General features: G+C 42.0%; 1 protein-coding gene across 1 annotated transcript in view; it reads left to right on the top strand.

Moving 5' to 3' along the window:
• SH3D19 (SH3 domain containing 19) overlaps nt 1-23,513 on the top strand; it is a 186,874-nt gene that overhangs the window by 118,269 nt on the left and 45,092 nt on the right. Inside the window, 5 exon segments of the mRNA XM_079154185.1 lie at nt 7,490-7,530; nt 14,661-14,703; nt 16,533-16,671; nt 16,801-16,954; nt 17,916-18,893. Coding sequence (XP_079010311.1) covers nt 7,490-7,530; nt 14,661-14,703; nt 16,533-16,671; nt 16,801-16,954; nt 17,916-18,893 — 1,355 coding nt within the window.

Below are 23,513 nucleotides of genomic sequence, written 5' to 3'. Positions count from 1 at the left end.
ATTTATCCATGGACAGAGGGCTTCAACTTGCTGTTTCTTATATGTAGGTGTTAAGACTATAAAGATGAACCGTGAAGTAGGAAACATCTGCCTTTAATTTATCCTCGTTGAGTATGACCAAGTGACTGTTCTTTGAAATTCCACCAAGCTTCCTGTGGCCTAATTTCGCTTGCCAGGCCGTGTCCCTTGCCAGTCTCATGTCTGTCGTAGGGTTTATGCTAGGTTTTCCCTGACGTCCACAAGACGAGGTGTCACCCTGTTGCATATAGTTTTTGAAATCAGAATGACAGGTTTTAGGGAACTTGTGTTCCTGAGTTTTCTGTTCTTTTTTTCCCTTTAGTAAAGAACTTCTCTTCACGTCTCAAAGTCATTGTTAAACAGGGTGTAACTGGATGAGTCAGTTGTTTTGAGAAATTTGTTCTTTACATAGGACCTGAAGTATTTAATGACACGGGTTATGAGCATGTCAAGAGAACTTTCAAACTTGCCTTAATTTTCAGACTTGTTATAATATTTTTTAACTTATGATTTATATGCAGCATCATCCCAGCATATGTGTGGTGTGAAAAGGGGGTTATAATTTAGTAGAGAAAATGATGTGAAAAAATACTTCTGCTCCAAGGCTTTAAAAACATACATGAAAAATTTGAATTTTTAGAAACATAGAAATCCAAATTGTAAGGCCTTCACTTGCCTGTGGGTCTTCTTGCTGGACTCTGGGCCACCTGTGGTCAGCGTCCATGTCCTAGTTGGTCTTGTTTCTGTCCTACCTGGCATAATGCCTGGAGTAGCATGGGCAGAAATTTCTTGGTTAAAAATTAAAGTATACTCTTAACAGTTTTAGGTACAAAATTGTCTTTTAGTCAGAAATACCAAACTCATCAACTAATAATACAGAAATTTTAAAAATTGATCTCTATGGGTTGTGGATGCCCCAAACTGACACTACCATATACTTTCTAATTTTATCCCTCGTGTTTTCCTAGCATATGATAGACATCGCTTTAAAATTTTGCTCTCCTTGAGCCAGGTGTGGTGGTGCCCACCTGTAATCCCAGTGGTGCGGGAGCCTGAGGCAGGAGGATCGCAAGTTCAAGGCCAGCCTCAGCAACTTAGCGAGACTCTAAGCAACTCAGTGAGACCCTGTTTCAAAATTTTAAAATAGGGATCTGGGGATATGGCTTAATGGTTAAGCACCCTTGTGTTTAATCCCTGGTATCAAAAACAAAACAAAAAACCCCCGCTGTGCTCTTCTTTTAATGCCTTTTACCAATAAATAAATCCTAATTATAAAATTTAATTATTTTTTCCTATTTTCTTTCTTCTTCTTCTTTTTTTTTTTTTTTTTTTTTTAATACTAGGGATTTGAACTCAAGGGCCACACGCATAGTCAGCAAGTGCTCTACCACTGAGCTACATCTCCAGCCCTTTAAAATTTAATCCCTTATATTACTATATGACTACAAAGGATAGGATTTGATTATAGCCCTTTTGTCTTTTTAGGTTTCTTTTATTTCTTGTTTGTTTTGTTTTGTTCTGTGGTTGGCATCGGGATCAAACCCAGGGCCTCAGGCATGTTGAACTCTACCACTGAGCTAATTCCCAGCCCTCTTTTTAGGTTTTCTTTCTCTTTCTTTCTTTTTTTTTTTTTTTTTTTAATTGATACTGAGGATTGAACCTCGAGTCATTTTACCACTGAACTACAACCTCAGTCCTTTTTAGTTTTTATTTTAAGACAGAGACTTACTAAGTTGCTTAGGGCTTTGCTAAGTTTCTGAGACTGGAATTTGCAATCCTCGTGCCTCAGATCCCAGACCCCTGACCCAGCTGCCGGGATTACAGGTGCCACTGCACCTGCATCTTTTTAAGGTCTGCATAGATTATTTTAGGTTGATTATAGAGGAAAGGTGTTAACCCCAGAGAAGATTCTTTTTGGTTATTTAATCCCTTGGTTTATCAAATAAATGTTTATTGACACTTTATACATCAGACCCACAGTCCTTAGCATTTCTCATGTTCACGTGTGAAGAGGTTAGATGTGCGCACATGTTGTAATAAGTGCCCCTGTTCTTAGGTGCTGAGTTGACGTATGTGACATATCTTTCTCAAACCAAGTTGTACCTGCTCCACATCACAGAACATGACCTATTCGGACATGTTCTATCAAATTAATGTCACTGTTGGTTATTGTATATTACAATAGTTTGAAATTAGCAGCACATCAATGAACAGTTTGTATTGTTTATTAATTGGGAACTATCAAAGCCTTAGCTTATGAAAAGCACGCTCCAAACAATCATATACACCGAAAAACTGGGTAGGCAGAATTAACCTTGAAACTATTAACTGACATTTAAGGTACTGTGTCTGTTACCAAATTAAGTGTCATGATGGAGTCTAAATACCATCTCTTAATAAGGTCGACCTTGCCAGTTTTCCATCTATTAGTAGAGAGTTCTCTAATGTGCACCAGATGCTCATCAAGGTGACACTTGATATGATAAAACACCTATTTTTAAACCTCAGACCCAGACACTTTTGGCAAGATGTGCATACAAGAAGTAACTGGGAATTGAGACCAATGGGACAAAGCCAGCAACCAAATTCTTCCCGAGGACTTGCTTATTAGGTGGATTGTAGGTGAAATCTCTGGTACTATTTAAATTATGTTTCTTTCTCTGTGAATAGGGTTTGAGTCCACACTATTTCAGTGATTCAGTTCCACAGAGTCGCACGTTAAAAATGAAGAGAAGACATTATTTCTCCCTGAGAAGCTTGTGGTCTAATTAGGGAGTCGAGACACACATGTGTGGAAAAGAATCTTAAAGAGCTGGAAAGGACAGGGCAGTGTATTCCAATTTGAAGTGAACTGTAGTTATAAATAACACAGTTGAAAGCCTCTTCCACAATCTTTGAACCTTTTTATGGAATCTGTTTTTTAATAGACTTAAAGAAATACGAAATTCAGACTTCTGCAGGTTCAGGAGGTCCCTGAGCATGGTGTCTGTTAGTGTAAAGTGTCCGGGGAAGGGCGACCTGAAAGAACAGAGATCTGTTTCCAGTGGGGGAAAAACACATCACATAAACTCGTAGTTTTGCTTTGTTCTCTTAGCTTTGTCTTTGCTTTGGCTTCATGAGAAGCATGAATTGTGAAACTCAGAATGGTTGTAAGTAGTAAATAATAATAATCACAGCTGAAATGCAGACTATTTACATGTGTAAGGTAGGGTTATGATAACTCTAGGTCCACCCAACTGGTGTTGGCAGGATAGTTATAAAAATTTCAGCTTCATATATTATAAGCTACGGAAATTTGTATATAGGAAGCCAGGGTAAGAAATATAACTGACAGTTTTTGCAACTTATATGTGTTCAATGCTATGAATATATTTGCTGCTTTTTTTTTCTTTTCTTTTTTCTTTTTTTTTTTTTTTTTTTTTTTTTGAGTCTTAGCAACCAGCCAGAAGGTAGGCATAATATTCTCACATCACAGATAAGGGGACAATTCTAGCAAGTAAGTGAACTGACCAGGTCGCATAGTAGAAAAATAGGGTTCTAGCTGGTTGCAGGTTCTGTACCTCTCCCACTATAGTCTTGGCCTCCAGGGGACACATCACACCCCCACTGGCCTTTTCTCTCCCCACCCTCCATGTTTACAGATAAAACTGTTGGTAGAATTCATTTTGTGGATTTTAAAATGTGTGTTATGTTAATGTTATTCATTTCAATAGTTTTTAGCTTTATTTGTCCTGTAATGAAATATGTAAATATTAGTCACTTATATGATTTTCTTGTCCTTAAAAAAGATGAAGTAGAAAAGTTCCTGTTGAACTAGGTGACACATATCTATAATCACAGCTACTCGGGAGGCTGAGGCAGGAGGATCCCAACTTTGAGACCAACCTCAGAAATTTAGTGAGACCCTGTCTCAAAATAAGGAAAAATAAAAAGGGCTGAAGATGTAGCTCAGTGGTAAAGCACTCCTGGGTTTAATTTTAATTACTACAAAGATAGGTAGGTAGATTGATTAATAGCACCTGATAAAACTTGATCTTGTATTGATCATAAAGAATATAATTGGACTGTCAATGTTAAGGAAAAGGTGAGTAAACTCAGAACTAAGGTAACATTTCCCTAAAGTGTTCAGAAAATTAATGAAAAATTCTATATAGTTTTGCTGTAATTTTTAACTTTAGCACAAGAGATTCCATGGGCTGGAGGTGGGCTCAGTGGTAGAGCGTGTACAAGTCCCTGGGTTCAAGCCCCAGCAATTCTCCGCCAATTGGATCTAAATTATTTTCTTTATGCATCTTTATTCTCTCTTAAAGCATGGAGCTTATCAGAATTTTACAACTATGAGGTATTTTGTTTTCTCTCATTTCAATTAATTACACTTACATTTTTCCATTCTTTGCAATTTATCACATCTGGCCCTATAAATACATGGGTGGTAATATTAACTTAGACACTATTAAAATGGCGGATCCCTCCATATTTGTCTCTGGCAAATATAAATTGCTAAGACTTTTTTCTTTCCATTAGATAATACATTGCTTTAATCTAGCAGTTATTATAGGGTGAAACAACTAAAACAATATGTAAATGCACCAGTGGAGAATGAACAGCTCAGCCTTCCCCAAGCAACCAGGGGGGCCTGGGGAAGACATATCATCAGGGTCAGATCTGAGATGGGTCTGCCTTGACCCCAACTTTTGGTCCCCTGGGATCTGGAAGCCCTTTCCCCTGACCCTTCACTCTTCTCTTGGAAGGGTCTTTGATGGTCACACCTCAGGAGGATTTTATCTGCCCCACCAAGAACTAGGGGACCTGATATTAGGGCACCTACGTTTAAAGAGCAGAAGGCAGAAGATCTGGAGGAACTACAAGAACCAGGACAGAAGCTGCTAATAAGTTCAGAATGGAGGAAAGATTTTAAATCATTGTAGGGGAGTAAACTAAATCTCCCCCCTCAAAATTTTTTCTTTTCGAAACATAAGCCAAATTGTTAGGGCTGCTGTCTGAACCACAGTAGACCCCAAAATAGGAACCTGTCAAGGACTGTGTGTTGTCAAATGTTTTAGATAGCCCTAGAGATTTTGAACAACCATGAATAATGATAATAGCAACTCAGATTTATTGAATACACTTTGTTCCAGGCCCTTTATAAAATGCCTTAGCAGGTTCGCCCTATTCTTTACAACAGCTCCACCAGGGAGTGTTAAGTTTTCCCTGCTTCTATGCATGAGGAAATGAGAGGCCTTAGAGAAGCTGAGTGATTTGCACCCAGCCACCAGCTAGCAAGTGAGGCACCGGGAATGAGTGTGGGCTAGTGGGTTCCAGCGCAGCCCTCCCTGCCCGAAGGCTCCCAGCTCAGACACAAGGTCAACATACAGATTCTCTCTACTGTTGCACCAGAAAGTCTGCTCTTTCAACCTGCTCGCTTGTTAGCCCTGTTACTTCCTCTATATTACCTTATTTTGGTTCTTTTTAAAAGAGGTTTTATAGAAAGCCTCCTTTTAAAAATCAGCATTGCTGAAAGCAGTTGAGTCTTCATATGATAGTCCTGCTTCCTGGTGTGAGGCCTCCTGGAGTTTTTATTTTTCCCCCTTTCTTGCAGAATAGTATTTAATCTGTTTCATGCTGCTGTAACAGAATATCAAAGACTAAGTAATTTTACAATGAAGAGAAGGTTATCGGCTTGTTCTGGAGTCTGGGAAGTCCAAAAGTGAGCAAAGACTGGCATCTGGTGAGGGCTTGTTTATTGGCAGAAAACGAGATAAAGAGAGCGTGTGAGCACGCGCCCAGCTTGCCTCCTTTGTGATGACAGCGTCAATTCACTCTCCAGAGTGGTCCCTTCGTGGCCTAACTGCCTCTCCTTAGGCCCTTCCTCCAGTTCTGTTTGATTGGGGATTAAGTGTCCAAAACATGCTTTTGGGAGAGATTTTCAAACAATAGCTAGTATATTCTTGAATGTTCCTCCTTGAAAATGAACCAATATGTTATTTTATCTTCCTAAAGTTTTATCTATGTGAGAAACAGATTACCACAAGCATAAATTTTAAAAGGGCATGAATTTTAATATAAGTATAAATTTTTTAAAAACTTTCTGAAGAGTGAAGAATTTTATAAACAAGAAACCTCCACCCCTTACACCTTACCATACACTAAATTTTCATAAGTGGTTCTAAAAGCAGTTAGTTCGTCTGGTTTGAATAAAGACACGACAGTAACAACACAAAAACAAAAAAATCCCCCTTATAAACTAGTAGCCTAAACCTTTGTGACTTGAGGGCCTTGATCAACGGGTGGGCAGAGGCTCAGCTGAGTTTCCTGAGCTGTCCCAGGGCACACACAGGCAGATCCAGAAACACCCAGCTGTTGAGCAGAATGCGGGGCAAACAGAAGATCCTTTTATTGTTAGGTGGTGATGTTCAAATTCTAATCTTAAGAAACTGTTATCCCACTCCTCCATTTATACCCAAAGGACTTAAAATCAACATACTACAGTGACACAGCCACATCAAGGTTTATAGCAGCTCAATTCACAATAACTAAACTATGGAACCAACCTAGATGCCCTTCAACAGATGAATGGATAAAGAAAATGTGGTATATACATACAATGGAACATTACTCAGCTTTAAAGAATCAAATTCTGGCATTTGCTGGTAAATGAATGGAGTTAGAAAATATGATGCTAAGTGAAATAAGCCAAGCCCAAAAAACCAAAGGCTGAATGTTTTCTCTGATATGCGGAAGCTAATTCACAATAAGGCGGGTGGGGATAAGGAAGAATAGAGTTACTTTAAATTAGGTAGAGTGGAGTTAAGGGAGGGAAAGGGGTATGGGGAAGGAATGATAGTAGAGTGAAACAGACATTATTGCCTCATGTACATGTATGACTGCATGACCGATGTGATCCTGCAATATGTATAACCAGATGAGAAATTAATTTTCAAAATGTATAAATGCATTCTACTATCATGTACAACAAATTAGAAAAAAATGCAATTTAAAAAGAAAGAAGAAATGGTTTTGGTCCTTAGGTCAGGTCGGCTAGATAGATAATGATGTTTTAGATCTGATGTGAGAAGATAGAATTTCAGTGTCTGACACAGAGAGCGATGAGCAGGAAAACTCTTCGGAGCACTGTGCCATACCTGACTTCCGGTGCCGTCCGGAGCTTCACTGCCAGGTGCAGTGGTACCTAGGTGTCTGTGGACGCAAGTTTAAGGCAAAACTTTATTTTTATTTATTTACACAGAAGATGTACTTCATCAGGCCCCTCATTTCCTATACAACAGCTTAAATACCAAGGGCAATTTAAAATTTCTCTTTAGTTTTTGATTTCTGAAGATGATAGGCCCGTTACTGCTGTATCTAACTTGTTGATTGGCACCATGTCAAGTCCCAGAATGACCCGGCCTTCTGAATAACTCTTCAAAAGAAAGGCGACTGTGTAACATGTTTTCTTTCTTTTATTTTCTAGCCAAGGACCCTTGTCATCCATTCGAGCCGTAATCAAGAGATGTAAGTTTGTTTGCTTTTTTCTGCTCTGTATTTCCCTCTGTTAGAATTTTAAATGATGATACAAATTTCCTGCAAGTGATTGTGTTTGATGAATCTACAAAGCACCCAACAAGAGTAGTTTCTCCCAAGAAATAATAAACCAGTTCAAAAAGGTAGTTTTCAGCTTTATTGATAAGCCAGATCCTCAGAACAACACCTTTCTCTTACGGAATGAAGCTGTTTAAAGTGTGGCTATGTTGTTGTGTCTGTGATCTGATATAATTTTATGTCACCATTTGCCATAGTTAAGACATCTGATGGGCTTGAAAACTATTAAGCCCTGTCCTTTTGGTTCAGTTGCTTTCACTGGTGGTCTCTGCAGTAACATTTTGATGCTGTATAAATGTGAAGCTGGGCCCAGACTTTTACATATCAGAAGGGCTGTGGGTAGAGTTCCCGCCGCAAGGACACACTGATGTGAGCTTTACCTCTTGGTTGGAGCTATAAAATTTGCTCTTGGTACAGGATTATAAGACTTTTTTAAATAAAGTGCTCTGTTAAAGCCCCTTTTCTGAATAGAACATGGATTACCAATTATAGAAAAGAATGAAGATGGAATTTTAGATGTTTTCTTTGATCTGAGCTGAGGTTTCCATGCTGAGGACCTGCTTTTAGACACACAATTTTTGAAATTTTTTGTGGTACTAGAGACTGAACCCAGGGTATTCTATTCCCAGCCACTACCCCACACACCTTTTTTTTTTTTTTTTTTTGGTGCTGGAGATTGAACCCAGGAGCACTCTACCATTGAGCTACATCTCTAGCCCTTTTAATTTTTTATTTTGATACAGGGTCTTGCTAAGTTGCTGAGTCAGGCTTCAAACTTGCAATCCTCCTGCCTCAGCCTCTTGAGTTGCTGGGATTACAGGCATGTGCCACCATGCCTGGAAACAGAATTTTTGATATTTAGTTTGAAGTGAAGATGTTCACAGATCATGAAGAACATGCATTTGAACCATTCCAGTGAAAATTTTATAAGGTGGCAATACAGAAAAATATTCCATGTTCTCCGCCCCTTTTGTTTCTGTGTTGGCATGCCACCATGTATGATGAAGGGGATTGGGACATTCAAATGAAAACTTCATGATGATTTTACATGTCTTGGCACACTTGGAGTGGACTGGGGGGCAGGCAGAGATTTAAATAGGGTATTAGGGCCTCAAATTTGGCCAGGATTTCTTGGCTGGAAGTACAATTTGGGGTAGTGAAATTACAGGCAAATTCCTGGAGGTGACTAACCATTGAGGGAGAAAGTATACAGGATAGAGAAGATGACAAGGGGCAGAATCTGGTGATGTCTGAGGTCACTCTGTGTCTTCAAGAGACCATAAGGCAAAAGACCCATGGCCCAGTAAACCAAGTCCTTCTGTTGAGGGCCCCTCCTTCCACAGGGTCCTGGCTGCCGCTCCTGCTGTCCCTCCCGACTTCTTATCTTACCTCTCTGTGCGCTCCAGGACTTTGTCAGGGATGGTCCTCTGCCCTCGACTTTCCATAGGTCCTCCAGAATGGAGCTTGCTTCTCCTGAGTCCTCTGGGCCCAGCAAGGCTTGAGGAGAAGGCAGCTCAGGGGAAATGGGCCAGAGGCTAAAAAAGGACGGTCAGAATATTAGGAAAACCAGGAGATGGTTGTGTTAGAAGTAGGAGTAGAAGATTTTGAAAGGAGTGGGTGATCAGGACGAGTCCAGATCATCGTGTGTGAACTAGGAGGTAAGTGGAACCTTTGAGAGCAGTTTCATAGGACACTGCAGGTGGAAGTCACGCTTCATCAGGACAGTGGGCGATACGTGGGTGCTGGGACATGGCGGCAGGCTTCTCTCTTACGAGGTCAGGGTGACAGAGGAGAGGGAGGGGCCGTGGAGAGGGATGTTGAGGGTGCGGAAGCTTGCAGACATTGAGGGCTCCAGGCAGCCTGGAGTGGGAGGTCCCACTGGAGCAGGAGAGAAGAGGAAACTGTAAGACAGCGGAGGTGACGGGAGGAGGTAAGCCAAGGGAAGACTCTTGCTTTCCATCTTGGGTGGGGTTTGTTTTCTAACTAACCCAGTTGTCTTTTTTTTTTTAACTTGTTCTTTTTAGCTATATATGACAGTAGAGTGTATTTTGACATATCCTGTGTACATGGAGTTTAACTTCCCATTCTTGTGGTTGTACAGGATGTGGAGTTTCGCTGGTCGTGTATTCATCTATGAACATAGGAAAGTGATGTCCCATTCGTTCTACTGCCTTTCCTATTCCCTACCCTCTCCCTTCCCTTCATTCTCCTTTGTCTAATCCAGTTAAATTCTGTCTGTCCCCTCCCCACCCCAATATGGGTTGGCATCCACTTATCAGAGAGAACATTTGGCCTTTGATTTTTGGGAACTGGCTTATTTCACTTAGCATGATAGTCCCCAGTTTTATCCATTTGCCAGCCAATGCCATAATTTCATTCTTCTTTATGGCTGAGTAATATTCCATTGTGTGTGTTTCATAACTTGGATATTGTGAATTGAGCTGCTGTAAACATTGATGTGGTCATGTCACTGTAGTATGCTGATTTTAGTCCTCTGGGTGTATACCAAGGAGTGGGATAACTGTAACCAGGTTGTCTTTTGAGTCTTACATATTAGCCACTTTGTAAACACTGAAGAAATTCCCGTTTGTATTTATTCCCAATGTTGGGCAGGAAGGCCAAACAGATCCTCCTAAACAGAGAGCAAGGGATAATTGTACCTGTAATGTACAAAGCTGCTTTCCCCACCCTTTCCCTTGCAGCCATTTCCCCGTCTCCCAACTACTGTGAGTCTGTGAACATCCTAGCTAGCTATTGGGTCATCAGTCAGCTTGCAAGTATCCTTCTCTGTTATTGGTCCCCTGTTAGCCCGGCAGAATTCAACTGCTTCACAGTAGCTACCCCACCATCTTTTCTCTCATGCTTCTCTCTCTCCTACTCACTTGCTTACTTTCTCCTCGCTTTCCACTCTCTCTAGCGCGTGCCCTTTCTCTTTCCCTTTCTTTTCCTCTCATTTTCTCTCTTACCCTGCAGGGAGACACTCTGTTTGCTTAATAAACTCCCTTATGTGATTTCCCATGTCCGGCGTGGTTTCCGTGGGATTCCTTATAGTGCCACCCCCTTTTCATTTTCCCTTTTTAACTATTCTTTAAGAAAAAGTGGTAAGTAATTTTTATCTTAGCCAGTTCATTAAAATGTGTACCGTACTATCCCAGACTCAGTCCTCTAACCCTGCCAGGGAGACAGACTATCACATTTTAAAATAAGTGTTCCTTAAATGGTTCTGGTTCCTGTCAAGCCATGTGGTCCTTCTCTTTGTGTTCCTTCTTGTGAGCCCTCAATATTTTTGCTAGCTTTTTGTTCTAATTGATGTTTAGGATTTCATATGCTTCCTGTCATTAACTTTTTAAAAGAAAGTTTTGGGGTGAATTCAGGATTATTCCTTGAAATTCAGATTGAACTGATATTGATTATGCACCACAAGTGAAGAACTGTCTCACATAAGATAACACTCTGTGTGGCAGGTGTGAATCCCATTTTACAGATGGGGGACACGGAGTCCTGAGAAACCGGCTTCATGAAGTGAAGCTCGGATGTGATCAAACACTTGGACTTCAGGGCCCTCGGGCTTTCCCCTCCATGGATATTCTTCTTCCTGAGTCACAGGCAGCTGTGCCTACCCAGTCCCACACAAATGGAGCCAGTGACCTCTTTTTTTTAATATATTTATTTATTTTTATGTGGTGCAGGGGATCCAACCCAGTGCCTCGCACATGCAAGGCAAGCACTCTGCCACTGAGCTACAACCGCAGCCCCCCAGTGAGCTTTTTGTGACTTTCACTGATAAGGTGGTTCTATAGCACAGATTTTTTTCCCATTTGGTAAACATTTATTCATCATGTCCTGTTCAGTAGATTCTGAATCAGGAAAAAATAAAAACATCTGCTATTGTAATTACCATTGAATAAGGAAAGGAGCACATCATCATCATCATCATCTACACCTTTAATGCTATTGTAATTACTGTTTAATAAGAAAAATCACCTCATGATTATTTACACGTCTAGTGAGGATGTTTGTAATACAACAGTCCTTCTGTGTGTTTATTTCTTCTGATCACTTGATGTTGAATTTAGAATCAGTGTAGAATCAGGACTGGCATCCAGCTCGCCTGGCTCCACACAGCCAGCTGCTCCAGCCTTGGCCCTGGGGGTGTTCACTCAACCCTCTCAGGCCTCAGTCTCCAGCTCTGTGGTTTGAGGAGGATGATCCCTGAGGGTCTTTCAAGATCACGTTCATGATCCCACTGGAACTTGAGAGGATTCTGTATTGGTGCTAATATTAGAAAGCTGCATCTCAACTCTTACACAGGTAGCCTCATATGCTTTGCATATAGAATTTAACCATTTGAACTAGGAAGGTCTCCGAATCAGTCTGCTCTGTCTGTTGATGGCACATGCAGTTCTCCTGGTGACAGCTACTTCGAATCTGCCTGATCTGGGGAAATGAAAACGACACCTATAAGTGGATAGTGGAGAAATTAGCAGGAAGAGTGGAGACATCACATGGAAGTCTTCATGAAAACCTGAGTGTTTCAAGCTATTAAACCTGTTCAACCCTGACAGAGTGACAGATGTTTTATAAAGATCAGGAGGGAAAAGAGAGATTTTGTTGAAGATGAGTGTGTGTCTGCGGGGTGGGGGGATGAGACAAGGGGAGGGGAAGCAGCAATCGGCAGGAGACTGTGAAGCCCCTCTCCTCCATCTGGGCCCCTCTGCTGCCAGGGGTTGGGGTCCTGTTACCAGTGACCTCTGGTGTGAAGGGTCCAGCTAAAAGCCACTGATGTGAAAGAATGTAAATCAACTACAAAAAAAAACCTTTTAAGTTTTATTCATACTTTAAAATCAGTCCCTATTGAAGGAGCAAATTGATTTTGCAAAATGGTTTTTAGACTTGGTGGGGTTTTTTGGTTGGTTTTTCGTTGTTTTTTTTTTTTTTTTCGTATCCTCGTTGAAACTCCAGACACTTTTTTTTTTTTTTTTTTTTTTTCGGTGCTGGGGATTGAACCCAGGGCCTGTGCTTGCGAGGCAGGCACTCTACCAACTGAGCTATCTCCCCAGCCCTACAGACACATTTTGAGTGCGGTTCCAAGAATGATCTCTACAGACACATCTTTGCAGGGCCATATTTCCTTACCCTCTGAAACTACGGTCATCAGCTTTTCTTCTCCGACTCATTGTGCAGAGCAGGGGGACGTGTCGTGGAAGAAACCCTTTAGAGCATAGGCAACTGGGCTCACCCTTGTTCCCTCCCTTTCCTCTCCTGTAACCCCTTCTTTTTTTCCCTTAGTACTCATGAATAGTACACAGCACAATGCCCCGTGGAAGAGGTATGTTTGTGACAATAACATGCAGTCTATACGCGCTTTGTCTGTTGGTCGCGCTTCAGCAGTGGTGGATGGGACTGTAGCACTCTGGGGTGAGCCTGGACTCAATGAAACTTTCACCAATCAGATGCTGCGTGGCAGCTCCACCCTATCTGTCCCCTTTTATTCCAGTCGACAAAGTGAACCTCACCATGGTTTTGCTCTTGATAACAATGTCACAATCAGACCTGTTGATGACAAGAATACCAGGGACCTTCCAATGAAGATCTGAGGGTTTGGGTCTCAGATATTAGAGGTTTGCTTTGCCAACCCCAGTGTCAGTTCCACTGTCCCAGCACCAACCCCAGCTGAAATTTCCTTCCCACCACTACCCACCACACAGCTTTGGCAGCCTCCTTGTTCAGAGAGGAGCAAATTAATAAGGGGGAATAAAATCCATGCTTTAATCTTTTCACATCAGAAGCATTGAGAAAGTAGTCACGGAGAGACTGAAAGCAGCCAGCTGAAGTAGTTTATGCCTAACCCAATTCCCCTTGTGCACAAATCCTTAGTGTAGTACTTGATTTTTTTTTTCCCAGAAGAATCTTAGGAATGTGTTCCTTGAAAATAGAGATAATAACCAGGCATAGTGGCATACACCTGTAATCCCAGAGGCTCCAGAAGCTGAGGCAGGAGGATCCCCGAGTTCAAAGCTAACCTCAGGAATTTAAGCAAGGCCCTAAGCAACTCAGTGAGACCCTGTCTCTAAGTAAAATGTAAAAAAGGGGCTGGGGATGTGGCTCAGCGGTTAAGCACCCCTGGGTTCAATCCTTGGTACAAAAACAAGAAAGAAAAAAACAAAAAAGAAAGGAAAGAATAAAAGAAAAGAAAACAGAGATAATAGTCTCTAGTACATAATTCACCCCACATGTGACATTTTTAAGATTAATTCTCATTTGCTTTGTAAAATAAAACTTGGAAAAAAGTTTTTAACCATTAAACCTTTTGAGTTTGAGACTTAAGGAGGAAGTCAATGTTTCATATACAAAAATAAGCATTATAAATATGTTTATAATGATTTGAACACCTTTTTCATTTATTATTCTCTTTTTTTTTTTTTAGTTGTTGATGGACTTCAATTTTATTTTTTCTGTGGTGCTGAGGATCGAACCCAGTGCCTCACCCGTGCTAGGCAAGCACTCCACCACTGAGCCACAACCGCAGCCCTTATTTTCATCTCTTAAGTTATTACTCTTTATTATAAAATCCTGGTTAAGAAAATAGATGAAGACCTGACCACGGCCACACTCTTCACCATATCGTATAAACAATCGTAACAAAAGTATAGTCATATAAATTAGAATAGATATTTTTTTAATTTCTTTCCATTGTTATTTCATGTCATCATCTTGATTCTCCCACATGCAGTTTATATTTAATAGCTATCTTCTTTTCTCTGTGCATTCTTCAAATTATTTTCAGAATCACAGAATGTGCTTTGGGGAGTTTTTGAAATCTCCATTTTCTTATATCATTCAAATACATAATTGTAATTATTACCTTATACTATATAAAAAGATTTTCTCTTGATTCACTCTTCTACTTAGAGATATTAAAATTCAGACATTCTATATGACATCCAGTATAAACTAACTGTTTCCAATTGTGCACTCTAAAAATTTAAATCTTTATTGACTATACTAGTTTTTACTATACCAGTTTATTCTTTCTTCTGTAGCTTCTCGGACTTCTATTCAGAGTGAACTTCATCGAGATAGGAGGTATGATTCTGTTTATAATAGAGGGCATATATTCTGCTAATAATGGAAATGAGCGTGGGTCATCAGTTGGCAAATTAAATATTTCCTTCACAAGTAAGGCATTCCTATGTTCTGCCTCATCAGTTCATCTCCTGAATTAATCTGTAAGTTTGAGTGATGCTTTTGCTTGAGAGAAGAAGTGATACAGGCATGAACAGTTCTTTCAACTGTAATTATTTGCTGAACTCAATTTAAAAACATTTATTAAACAACTGCTACATGTAAAGCATTGTTGTAAGTGCCTCAGAGAAATGCTTTGGATCTCATAGGTACTTCATTAACATTGCCCAGATAAACTAATGGTTGACAGGATAGAAAATTGATAGATGGATAAAGGAAAAGAGGCCTCGTGTGACAGCACACACCTGGGATCTCAGTGACTTGGGAGGCTGAGGCGGGGGATCACAGTTTGAGACCAGCCTTGGGAACTTGACTGGGAATGTAGGTCAGTGTTAAAGTGCCCATGAGTTCCATCTTGGTTTCAAAGGGGAAAAAAAGGAAAGAAAAGAAGTAGACAGGCTAGATTGGTAGCTGGATGGATAAATGGTGGGTGAGTGGTTGGAAAGGGAGGGAAAATAGGGAGAGAGTAGCTAGATAAATGGAAGAATGGCTAGACAGACAGAAGGGTGAACAGGAGAATAAATGGACAGTTTTGTAATTCTTGATCCTTGCTTTCAAATTTCTTATAGTACAGTGTAGAATAATGAAGAGCCAGGACTTCAGAGTCAGGCAGAACCAAGTTCAAATCCCACCATGGACCATTGCCCAGCTGCTTACCGTCCTTAGTGCCTCGCCCCCGCCCATCTTTAAAATGGTGCTGATCACACCTCCACCTCAGGTTGTCCTAAGGATTCGTGTACACAGAGTGCTCAGCATTGACTCCTAGGAACTCTTACTATTTAGGCAAATAAAAACTATAAGCAGAAGTTCTCAGGAATGCACTGAACTTTAATTAATGATAAGGCTCTACTCCTTTACCAGCTAGCATGAGAATGTTCATCTCATAGTTTTGATAACAGCAGTGCTTTTATTTTTATTTTCCATAGAGTGCCACAGAAAGGCAGAACAGGTATCATCATCCCTGAGAAAACTGAGCTTCAGAAAGATGGATTGATTTTCCCAGGGTCACACAGTAGAAATTTGTTAGGAAATCAGATTGAAGATAAAATTCCAACATGAAAATGTGGAATCAGATTAAGAAAAGGAGAATCTATGCCTGAGTCACCACACCTCCGCAGTATTACACATTAATCACCAAAGTCATAATAGAGCGCTGACTAGGAACACAGACACATCTCAAGGTCCAGAAGTGCATGTGTGAACCCAAGCCACTTACAGAGAGCTAGGAACTGGGATTCAGAGGGTGTGAGGAAGACCAGGGTGTTTTTTTTATATGGTAAGTTTCATTTCAGAGCTTGTGGTTTATAGCGTCAGAAACCAAACAGTATCATTGTCCAGGGTGTTTTTCTTCCACACTCCATAGACTCTGCACAGCAGCGGAGCCCCGGAGTGAAGGGACTGTATGGCCCTGATAGTTAGTTGGTCCTTGTCCTTATCAGCCAAGGCAGCACTACAGCGTCATCTCTTAACTTTTTGAGGCCACAGTCGGAGGATGACTACCATTTTCTCCCTTGAAGCTTGTCTGGTTGTGCTATTAGAGATAGTCCAGACCAGTTCTTAAACCACTTTTGGGAGTTACAGTTGTTTTCACTACCCTTTGAACGATTACAAATAAACAATAATAGCTTATTACCAGCCTGCGGAACCTCACTGAGACTTCTGCCCTCCAGGCGCCCAGAGATCACCATCGTGGCTGCTGAGCCTCTGAGGCCAGCCTCGTGGTTTCCAGGAGCCCCACCTCCAGGACTGGGATTTCCTCCGACTCCTGCCACCAGCCCGTGGAGGCCGAATGAGCTGGTTCCTGCTGAGGTAAGTAAACATCCCATTACCTCTTCACATTTTATTTTTCAAATAAAATTCAAAGATCTAAACAGTATAACTGTCAACACTTTGGCTCTCGCCCATAGATATCTAAAATTTCCCTTCTTTATTTTGTAGCTCCCGCCCTCCTATGAACAAGTCATAAAAGAAATCAACCAAGTTCAAGTTAACACTACAAATAATAATAATGCTGCTGCCACTCCAAGGCACACTATCACTTCTGCAACTCAGACTGACTTTTCAGAAGACATAGACAACGATCTGCCTCAAAGTAATGCAAGTGATTTGTCTTCTCTACTTCTGACCTACTTCTAGGGGAGTAATCAGTAGGCTTCTGGCCTTTAAAATAATTTGCAATTTGTGCATAATTTATTGAACTCTGCTTCTCGGTGATTGTGATCACTGTGCGCTTTCTCTATTTGAGTGTGCAGTGATTATTATAATAGATCATTCTTAAGAGCCGCAGCCCCAGTCTCTTGGGCTTACACAACTTCATGTCACAAAAACATCATCTCTGTGACTCATGGTGTGCATTACCATGGATGCCCTCCACTTATCTATCCCATCAAAAAGATTTTATATTTAGCAACTTAAAGCTCATAGGATGCTAAGGGTCATTTTTCCATCAGGCTTTTACAAAGTATTTTATTAGGGTGATAGAGGGAAGAGTAAGTTGCTGAGGAAAAGTAAAGCATTAAAGATGTTGGAATTGTGACAACCAGAGGGAAATGGTTCATGGATATGTCTAATAAGAATCATGAATTTGCCGGGCACAGTGGCATATGCCTATAATTCCAACAACTTGGGAGGCTGAGGCAGGAGGATGGCAAGTTCAAAGTCAGCCTCAGCAACTTAGTGAGGCTCAAAGCAACTCAGTGGACCCTGTCTCTAAATAAAATAAACTGGGGATGTGGCTCAGTGGTTAAGTGTCCCTGGTTCAATCCCTGGTGCCAAAGGAAAAAAAAAAAAAAAAAAAAAAAAAAAAAAACAGGAATTTAATAGTGTTTTAAAAAAATATTATATAATGAGCATTTTTATATGAACAAATGTAAGCTGAAGAGCCCTCCTGCAGGAATTTGAATATAAACATCTCCCCACTGATTTTGCAGTCACTTTTGCTCATGAAGGAAACCACTCTTGATAGTCCATAAGTATATTTTCAAAATCTGTCCCCTGTCATTTTCTTTTTCCTTTTAAATTGTAACATTGCCCCTTCTTCTTGGTCTTGCCAGCACTACCGGCGCCTCTCAAGCCTCTTCAGCCTTCCCCAGCAACCTCACCCTGCGATCTCCCAACAAACGTAGCCCCTTTAATAGTCTTTGATGTTTCTGAAGAACCGAGTTGTCCAGAAAACCCCACTGCTACAAGATGCCCAGTGCCAAAACCAAGATCAAAAAGCAACCTCAGACCAGTAGCTAAAACTCAACAGAAAATCAGCCCAGCAGCCCCGGAAGAGGGGCCTTCCCCAGGCCCACCCCAGTGCCTGCTGGACGGTACCGGCGACCTAGAGAGCCAGGCGCGGATGCACATGATGAGCACAGAACAGAGCCAAACTAGCATCGTTTCCAGAATCAAAGCATTTGAGGGGCAGACCAGCGCGGAAAGCTCGGGCCTGCCCAAGAAACCAGAGATTACCCCCCGCACGCTTCCCCCGAAGCCTGCAGTTTCCTCAGGGAAACCGTCCGTGGCCCCCAAGCCAGCTGCTAACCGAGCTTCTGGAGAATGGGACTCCTGGACCGAAAGCAGACTCAAGGCGACCTCCAGGGAATGGTCCCCGTTCTCGTCACAAGAACCGGGAAGTGTGCCAGTGACCAAACCTGAATTGCCAAAGAAACCAACTCCTGGCCTTATGCGAAGTGTTAATCATGAGATTCCGGGAGGAGGGCCCCTGGCCGATCATCCAGAGGCCGGGAAGAAAGTCCCAACTCCCGCCCCGCGGCCCTTGCTGCCCAAGAAGTCGCTCTCCTCGGAAAACCCCGCCTGCTCCTCAGCCCCACCGAAGCCAGCCCCTGCCCCTCCCCGACTCTCGGTGGCCTCACAAGCCAAAGCATTCAGGTCACTGGGAGAGGGGCCCGCGGCCAGCCCCCCAGTTCCAGCTCTGCAGAGCAAGTCCCCGGGGGACATTGACCTCATCAGCTTTGATGACGATGTGTTGCCCGCCTCACCTGGGAGCCTGGCTGAAGAATCCATCGGCTCAGAGGTGGTTCTAGGTGAGTAAGACTCCAAAGCCTGAGGGAAACCTCAGTCCGTCAGGGGGACACCTTCAACATCACTTGCTGGTTTTGTTGTAATACGGAAGTTATTGAGTGAGGTGTGCAAGTGATTGTGTAGACGTGGGGTGAACAGAGAAGTGAAGAAACAGAGTGAAGTAAGGACTGGAGGCAGAGAGGGAAGGGAAGAGGGAGACAACGAAGAGGGAGATGGGACACCTCAATTATTACCACACGGAGCAGAGGGAAGCCCACTAGGCTAGGGACTAACATCGTGCAGCTGGCCTCCCTTACTCTGGCAGGTGGAAGTTCAGGCTTCACTGTAAACAGCTCCAGCAGGCTGGCAGGTTGGAGGACTGCACTCAGTGGGTGCAGTGGGAGCTTCTCCTAGAGGGGACATCATTGGGGCCCCAGGGAGCCAGCTGGGAGTGCCAGAGAGGAGACAGCGGGTGGAGGTTGGGGGGACGAGCAAGGAGGACCCGGCACATGTTGCAAAAAGATTTTTTTCTGTCCTCTTAGAACATCCTCCCTTGGGAATGCAAATTTGTGTAAATAAAATACAACCGTTCTAAGTTTGCTGCCAAGATCAGGACAATTAAATTTCCCAGGAGGCGGAGAGCACGTTTTCTTTCCGCACACTGTTCAGAGGGTGGGTGTGATGGTAAAGCTTGTCTTTGATTTGTCAAATGACAAACCATTCTGCTTGGCATTGATAAGATGCCTTTTGCTCCTCTTGACTTATTTGGGTAGAATGGATGAACAGAAATGTAATAATATTTTCAGAAGTTTAATTGTCATCTGATAAATGTTTAACCTGCTTTAGGATGGTACAAACTCTATGATTTCAAAACCAAATTCTGTACAGCACCAAGTTTTAATGACAGCAAGCATGTATTTATTAAATATTTATCATGCACAGAACATCGTAACTGGCTATGGCATAAGAGGACATACCTTCTGTCCACAGAGGGTAGAAAGAAAAACATTAGAATATACTGAGCTCCTTCCATATTCCTAGCACTCTGCTATGTACTCAGATACATTTTATTTAATGCCTACAACTCACAAATTCTTTGATTTCATACAACAGCCCTCTGTGAGAAATCAATTCGTTTGTTGGTTTGCAGACAAAGGAAACAAGGCTGAGAGAGATCAATGGATACTTGCTTAATGCCATAAAGCTAACAATTTTCCAAGCCAAGATTCAAACTTAGTCTTTTTATTCTAAGTTTAGTCTATTTTTTAGGATATCATGTTGACTGCCCAACATCTTCATGATTCCTTAAGCCAAGCAACACTTTTAAAACTTTTTGCCAGGCACAGTAGTGCACACACCTGTAATCCCAGCGGCTCTGGAGGCTGAGGCAAGAGGATCACAAGTTCAAAGCAACTTAGTGAGACCCTAAGTAACTCAGTGAGATCCTGTCTCTAAATGAAAATGTAAGAAAGGGCTGGTGGTGTGGCTCAGTGGTTAAGCATCCCTGGGTTCTATCCCTGGTACCCAAAACCAATAACAACAACAAAAACCTTTTCAAGTCTTTGTTAATATCATTTTCTTCCTTAAATCTTTTTGATGTTAACAAGCTTCAGAGAAGGAAGGAGATGGATAAACTCAACAGCAGGAAGTTATTAAGGCATGGAAACAGGACAAAAGAAAGAATACCTTTTTTAGAGCCTACTAGAAGCTATGGGGATGGCAGGTTGGTTGCTAAGTGCTGAGAATTTATTCTGTATTCTCAAGCAGATAATTACAGTCATATTTGAAAGGGAAGGTCAATAGTATATTCGACATGAGAGCAGTGTCGTGCCTCATAGCCTTTTGTTTCTCAATCTCTGCCCTTTCATCACACAACATTTAATTATTAGGGCAGTCTTTTAGCAAAATGTGTAATTTACTTACCCCACCTTTAACCATGGCTCTCGACTATGAAGTTAGACTAAACTGGGTCCTTCATCTTCTGTCTGACCTCCTCCTGCTGTGTTGGGCTTCTCACTTTGTGACCCACCACACGTCCAGCCTTTCCCTAGAAACTGAGAGATGCTCCTGGAGTCTTCTCACTGTGTCACACAATGGCTCTTGTTTGGATTTGGTGACTGCCAGGCTTAGCCACGATTGCCACGTGACCTTGGGCAACTTATTTAATCCTGCAGCACCTCAGGTTCTTCGTTCATAAGGCTGGATACCGATGCTCCTGGTGCAGTGTCAGCAGGGGTTGAGTGTGGGTTTGCAGGAAAGCCCTGTCACAGTGTTTGAAATGTGGCAAGTGGGCATCCGGTAGTGTTTATTTCTGTTACCTCTCTGCCTTCCCGTCCAGTTCGTTATTGTCACGATCTGGCTTACCCTTCTGAACAATTCCCAAGTCTGCTTTCTCTCCCCATTCTGCCTTCATGCACAGGCCAGGCAAGTGCTCTGAGCATGAGCTACCTCCCAACCTTTCTCTTTGTAATTTTTTTTTTTTCGGGGGCAAGTACTGGGGATTGGACTCAGGGGCGCTTGACCACCGAGCCACACCCCCAGCCCTATTTTGTACTATATTTAGAGACAGGGTCTCACTGAGTTGCTTAGGGCCTTGCCTTTGCTGAGGCTGGCTTTGAACTCTCCATCCTCCTGCCTCAGCCTCCCAAGCCTCTGGGATTACAGGCATGTGCTACCGTGCCTGGCTCTCTTTTTAATTTTTTAAAATTTTGAGATAGAGTTTCTCAAAGTCGCCCAGGCTGCAGTGGCCTCCTGAATTGAGTCCACTCACCCTATCACCCTCTGTACTCTGGCCCACCCCTATCTTCGAGGGATTTTTCCAGAGTGCTCACTGGCTCTTGTGCTTCCCTGCTTGCTCTCCTGCAAAGGCTTTTCCAGTCCCCTGGGCTGGGGATGGATAGGGGGCTTTGTGGCTTTTTGATGGCATTTCAATAGCATGGTCATTGTAAAAAGGGTTGATGGTCTCTTTGTGAAACCTTGCCTAATCATGCAGGCCCGAGAGAGGAACACCGGAGCAAGGAAACTCACAAATACGTCTCTTTCTCTTTGTCTTCCCTCAAAAAGAAAATCTAATAAAATAGTGTTCATAAAAATGAAGTTGCCATATTAATCTCAGGAAATAGAGATCAGAAAATACTGAAGCTATGAAAACATTGTAAAGATTAGAAAAATTATTAAAGGAAAACTCATAAAACAGGCAATTTCATATTAGATTCATTTCTTGGGTAGAATGCCTTCCAGGTTAATGTCGTGGAGCTCAGAAGTATTAGCAATTCCACTTCACACCTTTACAAATCATACCCAGTTGTCAAAGAAAAACCCAGAATGCTTCTGCTGTCAGCCCCATTGCATAGACCAGAATAATGGTTTAGCAGCCAAATTCTGCTATTAACGGAACACAAGGGAAAGAAATGACAGAAAAGCAAGTCAGGGATGGTGGAACTAATTACGAAGGCAAGCACGGTATTAGAGACCGGTAATGGGTGGAAAATCATCGGTGGTTTTCTCAACCTGGTAATGAAGGACCCACACAGAGAGAGGTGTAAAGAGGCCTGCTTATTTGGCAGCAGATGTAGAGTAAGGGATGTTGTGTGAGGGACTGAAAGGAGGACAGAGAACACTGCAAATAAAGGTAGAGAAACATGACACTGAGCTCCTTGGATCTGGGTAGGAATTTCCTCTTTTAATGCTCTGCATCATTTCTGTAGAAGCAAGAGTGGTCCGATGTAGAATTACGGCAGCAAGCTTCTTGACCCCCCCTTTTAGGTCATTGATCTTTGAGCATCTGATGTGACCTGTAAATCTTTCATTTCCCTTGAAAATTGCCCATTAGTTCACATGTGGATAATTCGAGATACAACTTCCAGTGCTTTGAGAGCCATCTTGGGCTCCAGATTGTTTCAAGCACACAATATTGGAAATAAGCTTTAGTGGACTGCTTAAATAAATTATGGTGTATCCATACAATGGAGTATTGTGTGGTAATTAAAAAGCAGGCCATGGATGGGGTTGTGGCTCAGTGGTAGAGCGCTTGCCTAGCATGTGTGAGACACTGAGTTCATCCTCAGCACTGCATATTAATAAATAAAGGTCTATCCACAACTAAAAAAAATTTTTTTAAATAAGTAATAAAAAGCAGGGCTGGGGAGATAGCTCAGTTGGTAGAGTGCTTGCCTTGCAAGCACAAGGCCCTGAGTTCGATCCCCAATACCGCAAAAAAAAAAAAAAAAGTAATAAAAAGCAGGCAGACCTGTTATCTCCTAGTGTGGGCCAAACTCCAGGTTGTCACTAGGTGAAAAATACAAGGAACAAAATAGTGTCCTGGTATTTTAGCTACTGTTTGTTTTAAAGGTCTTGTGCAAGGGTGATACTGTGGCACATACCTACTCTATCTCAGCTGCTCCGGAGGCCGAGGCAGGAGGGTCAGAAATGGAGGTCAATCTAGGTAACTTAGAGAAACCTAATCTCAAAATTTTAAAAAATAATTAAAAAGAATGTCTGGAGATGTAGCTCAGTGGTAGAGCACTTGCCAGAAAGTAAAAAACAAACTCATGTACAGTGTATTTGGAAGGGTCTAGTAGAAGTTGATATGACAGAGGTCTTTTGGGGGGAATTAGGCAGGAGAGGATGGGGGCCTGGTGTTC

This window comes from Sciurus vulgaris (genome assembly GCF_902686455.1).
Source record: "Sciurus vulgaris genome assembly, chromosome: 9".
Lineage (NCBI taxonomy): Eukaryota > Metazoa > Chordata > Mammalia > Rodentia > Sciuridae > Sciurus > Sciurus vulgaris.
Note: the sequence above shows the minus strand (reverse complement) of the source record. Positions and strands in the feature narration are given on the sequence as shown.